Source organism: Pelmatolapia mariae, linkage group LG15 (genome assembly GCF_036321145.2).
Source record: "Pelmatolapia mariae isolate MD_Pm_ZW linkage group LG15, Pm_UMD_F_2, whole genome shotgun sequence".
Taxonomy (NCBI): Eukaryota; Metazoa; Chordata; class Actinopteri; order Cichliformes; family Cichlidae; genus Pelmatolapia; species Pelmatolapia mariae.
In genome coordinates this window covers 26,886,883-26,902,101 of record NC_086240.1, presented here as the reverse complement: position 1 = coordinate 26,902,101, position 15,219 = coordinate 26,886,883, and the positions used below count along the sequence as shown (strand labels likewise).

At 41.5% G+C, this 15,219-nt stretch overlaps 1 protein-coding gene across 1 annotated transcript; it reads right to left on the bottom strand.

The window, feature by feature from the left end:
* Nucleotides 1–801: 801 nt before the first annotated feature.
* Nucleotides 802–14,849, bottom strand: slc35d3 (solute carrier family 35 member D3). Its single transcript, XM_063496155.1, has 4 exons — nt 14,320–14,849; nt 11,351–11,561; nt 7,199–7,356; nt 802–7,118 (listed from the first exon to the last, which is right to left on the bottom strand). Exons 1-4 carry the CDS (start codon nt 14,542–14,544, stop codon nt 6,387–6,389), a joined length of 1,326 nt encoding a protein of 441 aa, XP_063352225.1. The 5' UTR covers nt 14,545–14,849; the 3' UTR covers nt 802–6,386.
* Nucleotides 14,850–15,219: the final 370 nt, after the last annotated feature.

The window sequence follows — 15,219 nt, the reverse complement described above, 5'->3', positions numbered from 1 at the left end:
CTTTACGCTCTGTTTAAATTAAAAACCAAAGAGTGTCAGCCTATGCAGCAAACTCCAATAACTGAAATTAATTAAACAAGGGATTTGTAAGTAAATTAATCATGGAGTCTCTCCATGAGTGGAAGGAAATTAATGAAGTTTGTTTCTTCTACACTTTAGTTAATTCTGTATTTATAACATTTTATTTAATCCAGTATCTCCCAAAACAGAATACTTGGGTCTAGTTTGGTGTACGTAACCAGAATCATTGGCAATGATCATCGACACTCCTCAAGAAAGCGGTCTTGACCTCCTAAGACCCGAACTCTTCCACGGCATGCATTTTTAATTTCTCTTTGGTATTTGGGCATATTACCAGAAGAATCACCAGATTTTTTCTTTTTACCTTATTTTTGTTTTTAAGAAAAATAAGAGCCACATATGAGGATATTCGTTTAAAATTTTTGATAGAACAGTAGCAGTATAATGTCCTTGTAAGTGGATATCAGGCCCTTGTAGAGCAAAATTGAGTATTTTGGTCTAAATAACCCAAAATGTGATGTCCACATATGTGGACGCCAGGTCCTAGGAGGTTAAAGCTTGTTATAGGAAAATTGAGTGGAAGGGAAACGTGTGAGAGGAGTTTCTAGAAAACTGGAGGTTCACAAGGAGTGGACAAAGGCTTGTGTAGGTGCACTAAGAGCCACACCACATCTGCAGGAAAAGAGCTATAGCTGCCCCTGATACCAAACCCCTCCTGAACCAGAGACAATCTTTTGAAATATCAGACTGGCTTTATTTCAGAAAAACATGACAGCTCTTTTATAGAAAGACAGAAAATATTTCTCACTTTTCATGCACAACACACATCACATCTCTTTTTTAAAGACATCAGCTCTTTTCACAATATTCATGGCATCGGGCTGTTTGTCACAACTCCAACATGCTGCTGTGTCCCACTTCACACCTGATGGTTTGTTTCTGAAACACACTGTGGTTTAAAACTAAAAGATGTGACATGATCTTGGATGGATTATGAAGAAACGGGCTCTTCAGGAAAGGTAACTCCCACAAACCTCCAGGAGCCAGACACAGATGGTATTATGAGGCGTTTCAGTGTTGGGAGAGTCAGACTGGAACATTGTGCCTTAAGGCATTAAGGCATTAACCGATTGGTTTTAGGTCAGACTTTTTGTTCAAAATATTGTAACTCTTTTTGCGTATAATTCTTTCAGTTGAGCGAAAGGTTCAGGACAGATGTTAAAAAAAACATTGCGAAACACTTATCTGATGCCAGAGACAGGTTAGGGTTTAGAGGGTAAATGAATAGGGCTCTGTCACTACAGACTTCTCATGTGCCTGCAATGCCTTAAAACTACTCAGGAAGTGAAAGCATTAGTAGAAAGACACTGTAAATAAATCAGAAAATACTGAATAAAGTGCAAAGACTCAGAACTACAGTCTTAATATCTCCATCACTGTTCAGACTTCCTGGTTTTCCTCTAAAGGGGCCTGTCACCTAGCCTGGGCTCTTATTTTCATGGCTTCAGGCACAAACACCACAGACCACCACCGTATCCACAGAGTGGAGAGGGTCACGAGGCATCTGACAGAACTGCTCTGTGTTGGTAATTTCTGGAACAGTTCAGGTGCAGTGCATGGGTGAGACTGACTTGTGTCTTTATGGTTCTGTTGTTTACTTTTTTTATAAATGCTCTTACCAGGGATAGACAAGAGACCTACTCAGTAAACCATCCACCTGTGATGGTGATGGTGAGGGGTTGCACACAGTACTTTCACAGACAACAATACAAGACTAACAGTGACAAAAAGTCACCCATACAGATGTTTCAGCTGTTTTGGATTTTACTGCATCCGCTCAGATTCACTAAAAATCTTTCAGTGATCCAGCTCTAGTTAAAGGAAACACAAGAGACTTTTAATGACTGGAAGATTTACTTTCCACATATTAAATTAAACTCGGCCACAATTTAGGATTTCCCATGTTCCGCTGACCTGCTCTGTCCTGATTTACATGCTGAGACAGAAATCAGTGGGAAGCAAACCAACTCTGTTTCACCTTTCATAGGTAACAATTTATATACTATAGTACAACCAACTAACCTGCTAAGACCAATAATAAGCCGATTGTGCTAATTTGGCCTCAGGTTGTTTTTCAGATTTTATTTTCAAATGTAAGAACTGTAAAACTCTACATAGCAAACACGTTCATGCACTTTGTGGCTTCTAATTGTTCATGCTTTCGAGTCATTATCACCCCTAGACACCTTTAAACCAACAAATAATCCACATGTCCTGCTTTTTCAACCATATTTATCTTTTCTGAAGTGTTAAATCTGGACAAGGCGCCTCAGCGAGGCTCCTTCAGAGAGCCCATACCCAGCTCTCTGCAGCTCCGGGGGACATCACATCTCATGTAGCATTAAATGAAGTTTGCAGAGTGTGAGGAGGAAATCAATATCGATCTATACCAGAGGTTGACAGCTTCTTCTCTTCACACAATTCACCATGCCTGAAGCTCCTCCTTTGTGAAGGAGCCTAAGATTGGACGAGAGCAGATAAATGCTCCCCGTTTGTGTTAATAGTCTTTGTGTCTCTGTTGTAGCTCAGCTTTGATTGCAGGGACACCGTTAAAGCTAACCTTTGCAGCTTTTCAGCTCTAGAGGTGTCACAGAGACATTTTCTATAAGTCCTTTCCTGCCTCTGTTGTTTCCCAACAACAGCGTCTCTTTTCCTGCCTCTGTTGTTTCCCAACAGAGGCAGGAAAAGAGAAGCTTTGGATCCAGGCTAGGAAAGCTCAAAAGAGAAGATAAGGAGAAACACAAAACTTTCAACCAGAAGTATCAGGTTTGTGTTTAATGTAGCTGAATTTAGCAAAGGATTGTGAAGCTTTCACAACAGTAAACATGTGGATGAAAGCTCAGAGCTTTATCCTTCCTTCGTTCCTGTGCCTCAGACGTGCTGATGTTAGTGCCTTTCTAAAGACGTCAGTCGTTTTAAGAGATCACCTCCATGTGCCGAGCTAAATGTTGTTAGTAGATTTATAAGATTCTTCCACCCTTTGAACCAAATGGTTTAAAAACATTAGAATTAATCAGTCAACTTGTGGAAGAATAATCGAAAAGTGTTGAAAAAGTTCACTGTATCATAAACCTTTTACACAAAAATTCAGATTTTCTCTTCCTTTAGTGTCTCGTTGTATAAAGATTTGCCTCTTTTATCTTCAACACAACAAGACGTCAGCAGAAGTTATGATTTTGGATTTCTATTAATAATAAGATGGTTGTAGGCTGTAACTAATATTATATTTTATATTACTACACAAGCATAAACAAATAAAACAGAAGCTATATTTTTACAGGTAATTAAATTGCTTTGGCAAAGTTTCTTCACGTTCATGTCAAAAAGTTGAGCACAGTCGCTCTCAAACGACATGTCAGTGAGCTGTGCTTTAGCAGATGCTAGCTGTTTCCATCTGCTTGCAATATTAATAATAAGCTACACTGAGCACCTCGTGACAGAGACTGATACTGGACTAGATCCACAGAGCTTCCAAAACTATTTCTTTAAGTTCCTGTTAATATTTCTACATGTTTTCATAAAATAGTAAATATTAAAAAAAGATTATGTAAGGTTATTTACCTAAACTTTGGTATCTGCTGTTATATTCAGTGGAACAGATGTGATCATTAGCACCAAGCCCTAATTTAAAATGTCTGCCCACGACGGCTCAGCCCACATGTGGAGGATGCTTGAATAATTCCTTGAGACGTGTGGTCGGCTCAGTGGCCCACACATCTCCCTCAGAGCGGCTGATTTTCACCGATTTCATTAGAAACTGTCGGTGAATCGCCTGGAGGAGAGCAGCGAGCCTCTCCAGTTTTCTGGTGCACCAAGGCCAGATAGTTTTGCTTCCTTAGTTTCTTTTCTGAACCTTTGAGCAGTGGAAGGTTGGGCTCATTGTTTTATTCTGCAAAGCCAGGCTAATCACACCACAACCAAACAGTCACTGACTGCAAAAATGAGCTTTCTTCAAATGATTTCACTGTTTTTATTTCATTGATTATCCATAACCTACACGCAGACACTGTATACCTCACCAGTGGGGCACATGTCACTGTTTCTTTGTAGCTCCCATGATGTTATTGAGGCTGTCAGAGGAGCAGTTTGTGTTCTTAAAGCAGATTATATTAAATTCTTTGTAACCAGTATTCTCTTCAAATCCAATCACGCCAATCTGGCGAACAACAGTTAATCGTGAAGCCATGTTTTCTTACACCCCCTACAAATCTTTTCCTGAGCCATTTGTAATCCCGTCCCAAAATAACATATTAGGAAGGCATGAAGAATGACATAATCTCCAGCAAGGTGTACGTTAAGGGATTCATATGCATATCACAAAAGCCACTGGAAGCTTCTTTGTGCCAGATGCCTCTGCACAGACCTCCCCGTGGGCACGAATTTCTACTGGAGGTAGAAATAATAAAAAAGTGTTCACAGTGCGATCTGTGGAGCCAAGACGTTTTTTAGGGGAAGCGCTGCAGTAAAACTAAGTGCTGTCATCAAATTACAGGTGTTCTGTCAAGATGATCAATCTCAGATTGTTAGGTGTACTGAACTGCTCATTTTCATTCTGCTCTGCTGGTAAATAAACTTCCTTATGGATGAAGAAGAGACATCAATACTATACACCCAGTCATAGTCAAATGGCACAAAAAGCCTCATAAATAAGTCTTAGATAGTCTTAGATACATCTCTGGGAAACTTAGCTTCAAGTCTTCTTAAGCTAGCCTGATAGAAGAACTACTACAGCATCCTTGCTCGGTCCAGTCATTGTAATAACACTGGTGTGATGACAAGTGAAGAAAAGGTACTTTCACTTAAGCACGTTATGCTGTGTGGTGCGTGCTACCTCAATCACAGTCCATAATTACATATCAAGCCTCGACATGAACTCAAATCAACATTAAAATCATTTTAATTATTTCTCCAGCGGACTTTGAACCGTCAAATAAAAATTCTGGAAACAATGAGAACTTCACAAAGCTTGTTTAGTGCAACCAGAACTCAAAATCACTGTGTCACTGAAGAAGGACTCAAAAGTGAAATAAATGGAAATCAGAACTATAAGGCTTCACATTATAATGTCTCCTTTTTTGCAGCTGTATTTAATTGTATTCATACTGTGTATACTTGTAAGTACTTGTATTTGAAAGCATCTTGTTTTATAATATATAAAGCAAAAAGAAACCTTTTTTAATGTACCTAGCTGACAAAAAAAAAGCATAAAATGAAAAATAAAAACAAGTGTTTAAAACGGCCATTATGCTCTTGTGTTTCCTTTTGGGCCATGGTGTCGTTTTTCAGTTGATCCTGTTTGAAGAAGCTGTTGGAGTGTTTTTAGTTCTCTCTCTCTGTCCCTGTCGTTAAATGCATAAGCATAGCTAGTTGGGCTTTTGTGCTCAAACTGAACTGAAAGGCTGAGATGACCATACAAGGAATATCTGCGCTCACTCACATCATAAAGATCCAAGGATAGGAAAAAAAAGGTCTGAAGTCTGAGCTCTCCTCTCACAGAGATCACCTTTACATACACCAACATTGGTTCAGAAACTCTGGCCAAGTTTTCTGTGAACATCCACCAGTAGAACAACGCATATATAAAATTAAGGAAAAGACACAGAAAAGAAAATGAGACAGAAGCGGAGCGTGAAATGACAGGATTATTATTTCACTTAATGTTGCTAAAGTAAACACAGAAACAGGAAACCAGCAGTAAAATGTGACCGTAGACCTGCAGAGTTTGTGCTGGACGAACTCAAAGAAACCCAGAGTGATCACAGCCATAGAGTCGCTCGCATGCCCACAGCCAATCAGAAACAAGATCAAAGCACAAAACAGAAACCTTTAGTTGTGTTCAGCTCCTCCCTGATGGGTGTGATTTTCAAGTTTGCACAAGATGCACTCTTTTTCTACAAGGCTTGCTCTTGTTCTGCAAGCTGGAGACGCAATCCACATCACGCTGCCTAGCCCCAACCACCCCACCACTGAGCCGAGGGACACGAAAGGCAGGATTTATCACTGACGGGCAGCTCTGCCCAAAGCTCTTCATCCACTTTTCTCCACCAGAAACCTCTTTTCACTCATAAACAATAAAGAAATAAAGCACTCAGACTTCTGTGTGATGAAACAGAGTTTTTGGCACAAAAGATCTCGTCGAGGTAATTGAAGCAACAGCGGTGAACACGACCAACGAGCATTCAGTAAGCACTAAGAGGTTCCTGGCGTACATACAGTAGAGGTTCAGTCATTTTCTTCTTCTCTGGTTTCCTAGACGTTTTATTAATTTCTTTTCTTTTTTTTTAGTTCGGCTCTTAGTCCCGCCCTCACGGACTTTGCTGCTCCATGTTTTCGATCAAGGGGTCTTTCTTTAGGAACTGCAGATGTCTGATGGACCTCCACACTCCGACATAGCTATCACTGAGTGACGTGGCAGCAGTGGTGTTCTCCTTGTGGAGGTGCTCCCTCTGCATCTCCAGAGCCTCTTTTTCTGTCATGACATGAAAATTGACACCTTTCTCACCTTCTCCCGTCCACAACTGTCCGTTAGCCAAATGGTCCGTGGCTGCTGCCTCCTCCTTGTCGTCACTGCTCGGCACTCCTTCTGTCGCTGGCTGCTCTGGATCAGATCCTGTAGTGGGACCGCTCCCGTCCAGCGGAGGTTTCTCTCTGTAAGGCTTGCCCGGCAGCCCGTTGTCCTTTCCCGCCTCCTCCAGGTCCTCGTACGAGCTCTTCTTCTTTGTCTCGTAGTATTTAACCACACAGTAGGTGATGGAGCCGATGGTGTTCACCACCACACCGCCAATGAAAAGACTGGTGGGTGCAACATCACTGAAGGCCAACATACCGACGGTGATGGTGGCGATGCTCTTGACCACACCAACGAAGCTGGTGGTGACAGCCGAGTTGATGTAGGTGCAGTGCAGCGTGGTGAAGTTCATGGCACAGCCAATGAAGATGCAGAAGATGAAGATGACCGTGATGTGAGGGTCCGTCCAGCCCTTGTATGACCAAATGTTGATGGCATCCATAGAAATGAAGGAGCACACCAGCAGCACCTGAGAGAAGACGATAAAAATACAAAATGAGAAGCGAGAATAACGATGGCAGTAAAGTTTGAAAATACACCACTCCATACCGGTGAGGCCATGATGGCGATGGCGTACTGTGCGGTAAGCGGTCCATACTCGCTGTCCAGACTGGTTTTCTGGATCAGAACCAAGTAGGAGGCATGGATGATGACGGCTAAAACACCGGTGACGTAACCAAAGGGATCACCTGTGAGATCACCGGCACCTGCGGTGAAAGAATTTAAATCAAGTTTTTACATTTTTTTATTCCAACATCTGTGAAGTTTCTCTCGATTTTATTTACATGATATTTTTCTGAACTTTAAGTTCAGTATAACTGGGATATGGTATGTTTTATGCACAGCCTACATCAATATTAATACAACTTTTCGTAACAGGGCAACAAACAATAGCACCCTGTCGAGTGCCAACTGCACCTTACTTCAGGTGCCCACTAAGTCTACGTTCCAACATTGAAGGGCGGGGCTTGTTGGATCAGTTTAGGAAGTCAAAACAACTTCCGGTCAGGAAGAGATGGTAGACTGGGTCCAGTCCCTTCACAACAGCAATTCCCAGCATCTTTGTGTTTTGTTAAATGGATGATTTTTTTTTTTTTAATTCATCAAGACGTCTGTTTATTTGATGGGTAATTTGCTATTGTAACCTGAAACCACACACTGTCCGGGGAAAACTTAAGTACACCCTGTAATTAAATTGCTTATAAAAAGAACTTCGGGCACAAATACTCGAAGAATTCATTATTTTCTCATGTGGTTGTGAAGGAATTTTGGTTTGCAGGCATTCATTCATTCATTCCACAGCATTTCGATCGTGGGATCTGGACTTTGTCTGTGTCATTGCAGCATTGGGTTCTAGAGCTTTAACGTTACTGTGAAATGTTGGCATTTCTCAGACAGCTTCTCCTTCTGTGTCTGAGAGGTTTCCTTGTGGTTTAGCATATCTGTGATATCAAAAGATGGGAGATTGTGGGAGTTTGTAGGTGGGAAAGCTGAGGAATGAGGACAGATGATAAAGAAGGAAAGATGGAATTAATCCTGTGCTGAGCCTGTATGCTGGAAGCTTGACAAGGAAGCTTCTCATACTGAAAACAAACTACACTAACTGAAGCCTCGTCTGCCAGCGTGATGTCAGTGCTCGTGTTGTCAGTGAAAACCAACCAATACACTTGGTCAGCCTGCCCATCAGATTTGGCAAACACACAGCAGTCACTTCCATTTTTTAGATATATATTCCATCCTGCTCCCTGCTAGAGCAACAACTTTGGATTCATCCACTGCTGCTGACTCTCCCTTACAAATGCACAAGTTCCTCCTGTTTGAGAAAGTGGTGCTCATTGCTTTTATAAAACTGCTGGATTTTCAAAGCACACAATAATACATGTGACTGTGGATATTTTTAATGTAATTGGCTTTGGGCTGGCAAGTCAGAAGTTGTTACTTAGAAACGTTTCTTGTTGGTAGAAATCAGGAAAAGACTAAAAACTACAATGAAACTCATTAGGAACTGGAGAAAGGTGGTATTAAAATTATTTTTAAAAAACACACAAACTTTAGTGAATCAGGTGCTGACTCATAACGACTTCCACTGTTGCAGTCGCATGCTTCTGTTGGCCCATCATAATCATCTGCAGCGATACAATGTTGCTCTTCTTCCACACGGCCCCTTTTCTATGTGAGCCTTTTAGAAATTCTTCAGTACTGCTGATGGTGCAGAATGCGCTCTGATCAGCAGCAGTGAACACCAACCATTTGTAGCATTTGCACCTTTAAAGCTCCATAGGTGCACGATTTATTCCTGCAGGTAGGCAGAAGGATTTTTATACTACCTCCTCACCTCAGTGATGTTAATCCAGGATAGAGTGAATGTGACCAATTTTCCAATTCATTTAAATTCAATTCAGTTTTATTTAAACAGGACCAAATCACAACAAGAGTTGCTTTATGGCATTTTATACTGTTATATTATAAGAGCTGTAAAAACCAGCTGTTTTAATAAAATCCGTTTTTTTATTAAAATGTTTAGCTGTTCCTTAAATTGATGTCACTAACAGCACATAAAACAACCATTAGAAGCTACTTTATATGTTCATGGATGTGCAAACATTGCTCAGTGGGTTATCATAAAAACACCTTTAAACTCAGAGAGAATATATAATTTGCATTTTCAATTCTTTTAAATCAAATTTAGAGATGACTATCCACTTCTAAAATAATTCACCATGTATAAGGCGCCACAGTTGGTCTATTATCTTTCAACTCAATGTAATTGGTGTAGCTGTTCCCCTAGGTGTTACAATCAAGTGTAGCATCCCTGATAAAGGATGAGAGGGGGGCTGGTAAATTTGGATGGGGATCCTGTTCCATCTCAGGCAGCCATCAAAGCTGTTCGTGCCCACTAAGCACTTACAAATCCACCAAATTCTCACCAGCACTATTCTGAGTTCATATGATTCAAAATGGGGTCAGGTATAATTTTCACAGAAGCTCAGCAGAGAGAATTGAGTGGATTTTCAAAATAAAAGCCCCATGCAAACTAAACACAGGTGTGCTCCTGGTGTGATCATCTGTCCCTTGTTAAGCATGGGTGATGTTTTTTACAACTTTTAGAATAAAGTTTAAAATCTGAACAGAGGCTCTGAGGTACAGTACGTGCCAACATACAACAGGAAGTAGACCCTGAAAAACATTCGGCTCAAAAGACTCGCTGCACAACAACATCAACCATCACAAAGGCTTATTAAACTTGGGGTGGGGGAAGGGGTCATAAGCTATCTCCCCCATAATATTAATCATGGCTGAAAGATGTGCCTCATACGCAAACTGTTGACGTGACAAACAATCCAAATGTTGCAGAGATTTGGCTAATCCACAAGGGACGCATGGAAGATGCACATCTTACATTTTTTTTTGCGAGAATTAATTATCATGAAGATTAAAACCCAGGATGATGAATCTGTCCATTAGATTCATATTCTGCAGAGTTCACAGTCCATGTTCCAGCAACCCCCCCCATCCAGCAGACTGGATTAATCCAGGAAATGAATTGTGCATGGAGGTTTTTGTTTATGACTTCAGGATCGTTATCGCTAATGGAAGGGCAACATTTACTGAGAATGATGATTAAAAGATCTGTATAAGACAGATAACTTAATGTTTAAACAGCTCTGACTGGTGTTTTTTTTTAAGGATCAGCTTCAATATTTTCATCTCCTTTATGAAAAAAACAAATACATTAAAAGAAGATGGAAAGGCAGAGTAAACAAGTTAACAGAGGGATGAATGAACAGCAAGAGAAGGCTCTTTAAAAAGTACACGCTACACCTTTGACATTAGACCACGGACAGATGGATTTGACCTGAAACACTTGTGCTTTCTGAATTAGGAATAAGAGAGTGAGGGATTGTTTCCCACAAACACAAGTTAAAAGCTGTTTGAGAATCCGTTTACGGCACATTGCTTTGGCTATGTGGATGTTACAGCTTATAGGACTGTGGGAGCTGCTCAAAAATAGAAGAAAACAGGTTCCTGGCACAACTTCACCAACTTCCAAGGTGCTTAAAGAAAAGCCAATAATGTTAAAACTCTGAAAAACACTGATATAGAAGCATTCAAAATGTTTTTGCAACTATCCTAACACCTCTGTTTTTTAAGAAGGTGGTTAAAGTAATCAGACGGAGGCTATGTGGACCAGTCTGCCAATAATAGACATGACTGGAGTCTCCTCCACTCTTTCATTTTTTTAATTTTGCAAATCAACAGCTGTTTCAAGGTACGTTATATTGCAAAGTAAAGACCTTAAAATGTTAACCCCCCAAAATTGAGACAATCCACTACAAATAGCACTCTGACAGTGGAAATGAAGAAATCCCTTTTACAAGGAAGAGATCTCTGGCAGAACCAGACTTGAATAAGGGCAGCTGTCCAAGGCAACCAGGTAAGGGTGTAAGGGGGAGAAAGAAGGAGAGCATTTTGATGCAAAGATAGACAATGGGACAAGCAGCTCTGGTGGGGTAGTGTGTGTCAGCACGTTAATGGGATGTGGAATATTCTTGGACTTGGGCTAAAACCTGTTAGCATGTTAGTAACAAAGACATAAACAGGACTATGGGCGGTACAGAACCCTGAGCACCTTAAACTGCCTCAGTGCACCAGTTTGTCACTAATTAACACTCAAGTGTGTGTGTGTTTGTTTGTGCTTACCAGCTAGCGCAGCTCCCCCAGTGGTGATGAGCACAGCGGTCACCACCCCAACAGACGGCACGCCGTTCCTGAGCACGCACACGCCAATGCTGAGCGTGAAGAGTGGCAGGCAGCGCTTGAACACGACGTACATGGGCAGGCTGAGGCCGCGCAGAGACCACAGCGTGAGCGTGGACTGCAGCGTGGAGAGGATACACACTGAGGCAAACTCCTGCACAGACAGGAAGAGACAAGCATCCATGGTGACACATTAACCCACATTCACTTCACGGAGGACCTGACCACTTTACTCAAATATCTTGAACGTACTGGAGCAATAACAGAAATCTGCTTCCTGCTCGAGCTGATGCAAACACACATTCTCAGGCCTGAAACAGACTTGAAGTGTTTCCATGTTTCTGTGACTAAAATGAAACTTGTTTGCATCTACATAGGGTTGCCACAAACGATTATTTTGATAGTCGACTAGTCACCGATTATTTTTGCGATTAGTCGACTAATCAGATCATGCATCCATTGGACGTAGAACGTACAGCTTATTGCACTAGCATGCATCTGCTCTTATATAACTATCATTAGCTTACAGCTTGAAGTGTTTAAGGTATGTGCTAACTAAAAATAAAGACAAGATGATAGTTTATTAAATTTTAATGAAATTTGCAGATTGTTGCGGTGGAGTTTAATAAACTCAGCCGTCTGCTCCTTGCTAATCTTGCTAATCTAAAATATAACAGGACACCGGAGTATATTCTCGAGCATCTCACACTTCTGATAATCAGTTGTCTGCTTGACGTTTATTCAGCTGTGTGTAAACTATAACTTTAATCTCAGCCAAAGAGATTTACTCAGGAACAAATGAAAACCAAAAAAAGCCAAACAATAACATTTTTAAGTTATCTAAGTGACTTATATATCATGTTTAACCTGAGTAGCGAAAGACGGTGGTGGGTTTGAAAGCCGGGAGTCCGGTGTTCTCACCGGCTCTAGTGAGCCTTGAACCCCGGCTAGCTATCGAGCTGGTGGATAACAGACGTCTCCGAAAACATCGGAGCGCTTTTGAAAATATTTGGTGTCTTGATAAACTGATTAGACATTTGAAGTTTACACAGCTACATTCTTGCCTGAAAATATGTTAAACGTTTATTTTGTGACCCAGAAAGAAGAATAAGAGTAACATTAAAACTAACTAGCTGCCGCCATCGTTGGAAACTGAGCAGGGCCGTGCTATGGATTCTGGAATAGGTTGGGCCACAAAGTATACACCCGACCCATCCGTCAAATCTGGTGAAATGAAGAGCGCATTTGTCGGAGTCTTCGCATTTGGACAGTCTTCGTCGTGTCGCTGTAATGTAATTGGCCTACAAATGCGGGCACAGGAGGATACGGTTCCTGAATTTGGACACAGCTACGATACCGGACACTGCTTCTGCGGTGTGGTCAGTATTCAGATACCTGGATAATCTTCGAGCGGCACAGTATTTACCACTCCAAAACACTGGGGGCACTGCACTAAAGAACTCCACTTTTATGGTAGTATTGTCAGTAAATCGCTACACTTCAGAACTACACTACAAGTACAGCATTTCCCCTGAAATGTAGCAAAACAGAAATGCCTCAGATTTACACTGAAGTCCAGAAATCTCAGCTAAATCTGCCTCCTAAAGCAGCAGTGAGTGCAGCTGGATGTAATGTGCTGTGCCTGAACGTGTAGTATTTGTACTTTCATCCAGAGACACTCGTTGTGTTCGATGGATCAGGCCTTGGGTCTCAGTGGACTCTAACCCACAGCCTCTGTTTAATGTACAGCGACTGTCATCATTTTTCACTGTCGAGGAGGCGAATCGTACAAATGCAAGCAGAGGTGGAATGACCGCAGTCGTGTCTCTGTGTTGTTCCGATGCCTCGTTTATACCCTGTTTCACTGAGTGAGAGATGGGAGGCCTGTTCTATGTAAAAACTCACATTAATTATGAATGATGAGCTTTGTTGTCATTGTAAGCAGAGCAAACGGTGAGATTTGGAGGGCAGCTCCAATACAGTGTTTAAACTCAAAGATGCAGCTGAAGTGAAGAAGAACATTAATAATAAAATAAAGATAAATAGACTATAAGCATCCAGTATGATGAGTTCAGTTCTCAGATCTGGACGTTTTTAATGAATAAAAAGAATCTTGTGAACAAAAAAGTCGTTGATTTCTGAAAAGCTCCTATTCCTAAAAGCTTTGGCAAACACAAGCTTTGAGCTGGTGTCATTTATTTATTGTAATTACATTTTTTTTAATGATGAACCAGTAAAAACTGAGCCCGTCCCCAGAGACTGCTGAATGAAACCTTACAGGGTTTAAAGGAAAACCATCTTTGTTATACAGTGTGTGTGTGTGTGTGTGTGTGTGTGTGTGTGTGTGTGTGTGTGTGTGTGTGTGTGAGTGTGTGTGTGTGTGTGTGTGTGTGTGAATAACAGCTGAATGAGTCCATGCAGAATATACAGTCTGTTATTACAGTTAGTGTAGTGGGGACATGAATGAAAAAGTACCATATTCAGGTTTACGCTCTTCCTCCAGATTATGATTCCGTTCCATTCACTGCAGTCTCTTTAATATATCTTGTCAATCAGCCAGTAATTAACTCAAAATGTTCAACTCTAAAACAAATTTCATTCAGTCATTAGTTTTATTGAGGCAGGCGTGAGCCGATGATTAAGCAGTTTCCTCTATTTCAAACTGTAACTTTCACAAACTGCCGTTTAAATGAGTGACCGTGGATTTAGAGAAAAATCCGTTAAAATGCTCCAGAAACTGATTTCACTGTTTTCAAGTATAAATACTTGAATCTGTGTATTTATTATATACTGAATACATTCTGAATAGTGAAGTTTTGATCTAAATAACAGAAATATTAAATTTTTGCGAGCCTCTAAATGAATAAAGTGAATAAAGACACTTTGTGGAGACTTCCTGTCACACTGGTTACCTTGGCGAGCTGCAGGCTGAACGGGGGGATATCGACCTTCCCCAGTCGCCTGAGGGTCTCCAGGGTGAGCATCGCGGTGCTGCTGGTCAGAAACTGTATAAGCGTGAGGAAGCCGAAGTGATAATTACTGATGAGGAACTTCAGCAGGATGTTCAGGGAGCCCGAGAACACGCCGTGCGCCACGGCCACGGAAATTCCCAAAAGTCGGCTCTTGAACACATCCATGACGGGGGCCAGAGAGGAGTCGGTGTGGACAGGTTGGGTGCTGCCAGGCGCGGGAGAGGAAGGACTTGAGGCTGCACAAAGCCCGCTGTCACCGGTGCGGGTCCGCGTTCAGGAGCGTTCAGGCGGAGAAACGAAGCAGGAGCTCGCGCTCGGAGTCGGTGCTGCACGTGACACAAACTTTAGTTTCCACTGAATCATCATCACCCGTGGACATTCTCCTCTGCTTCCTTCTCGGAAAATAAAATCAGACGAAAAAGTCCCGCAGAAGTGTGAGCGCGGCGCAAACAGCGCAGCAGCAGCCTCTCCTCGGAGCGCGCACTCTGTAATGACATTTTGCCGCAGAGCCTCCTGGCTCAGAACCGTGGAGAGTGGGGGGTGGGGGGCAGGGGGCGGTGTTTACCCGCTCCATCAATGAAGTCACGGAGGATACATGACCGCGAGTGTCTGCGTGGAATGTCTTTATCTTTGTTTTGAGAGGGAGTTTAAATATTCATGACTTTGATTCGGCACCTCCTCCTCTTCATCAGAGAGAATAACCCTCACGAGCCAAAACCAAAAGATGAAGATATTAAATACTATGTAATATTAATATTTAAGTAAAGTACAAGTTAAAAAAGGACAGTTAAATAATAGAAAAATCCACGATTCAAATTAACATAATAAATATCATATATC

Excerpts from the sequence above, each read along its gene's own strand:
- slc35d3 (XM_063496155.1), bottom strand. The coding sequence starts at position 14,544 with ATGGATGTGTTCAAGAGCCGACTTTTGGGAATTTCCGTGGCCGTGGCG. Across the intron at positions 11,562-14,319 it reads TCAGCCTGCAGCTCGCCAAG|GAGTTTGCCTCAGTGTGTAT; the intron begins GTAACCAGTGTG and ends CTGTCTGTGCAG. Across the intron at positions 7,119-7,198 it reads TCGCCATCATGGCCTCACCG|GTGCTGCTGGTGTGCTCCTT; the intron begins GTATGGAGTGGT and ends GTCTTCTCTCAG.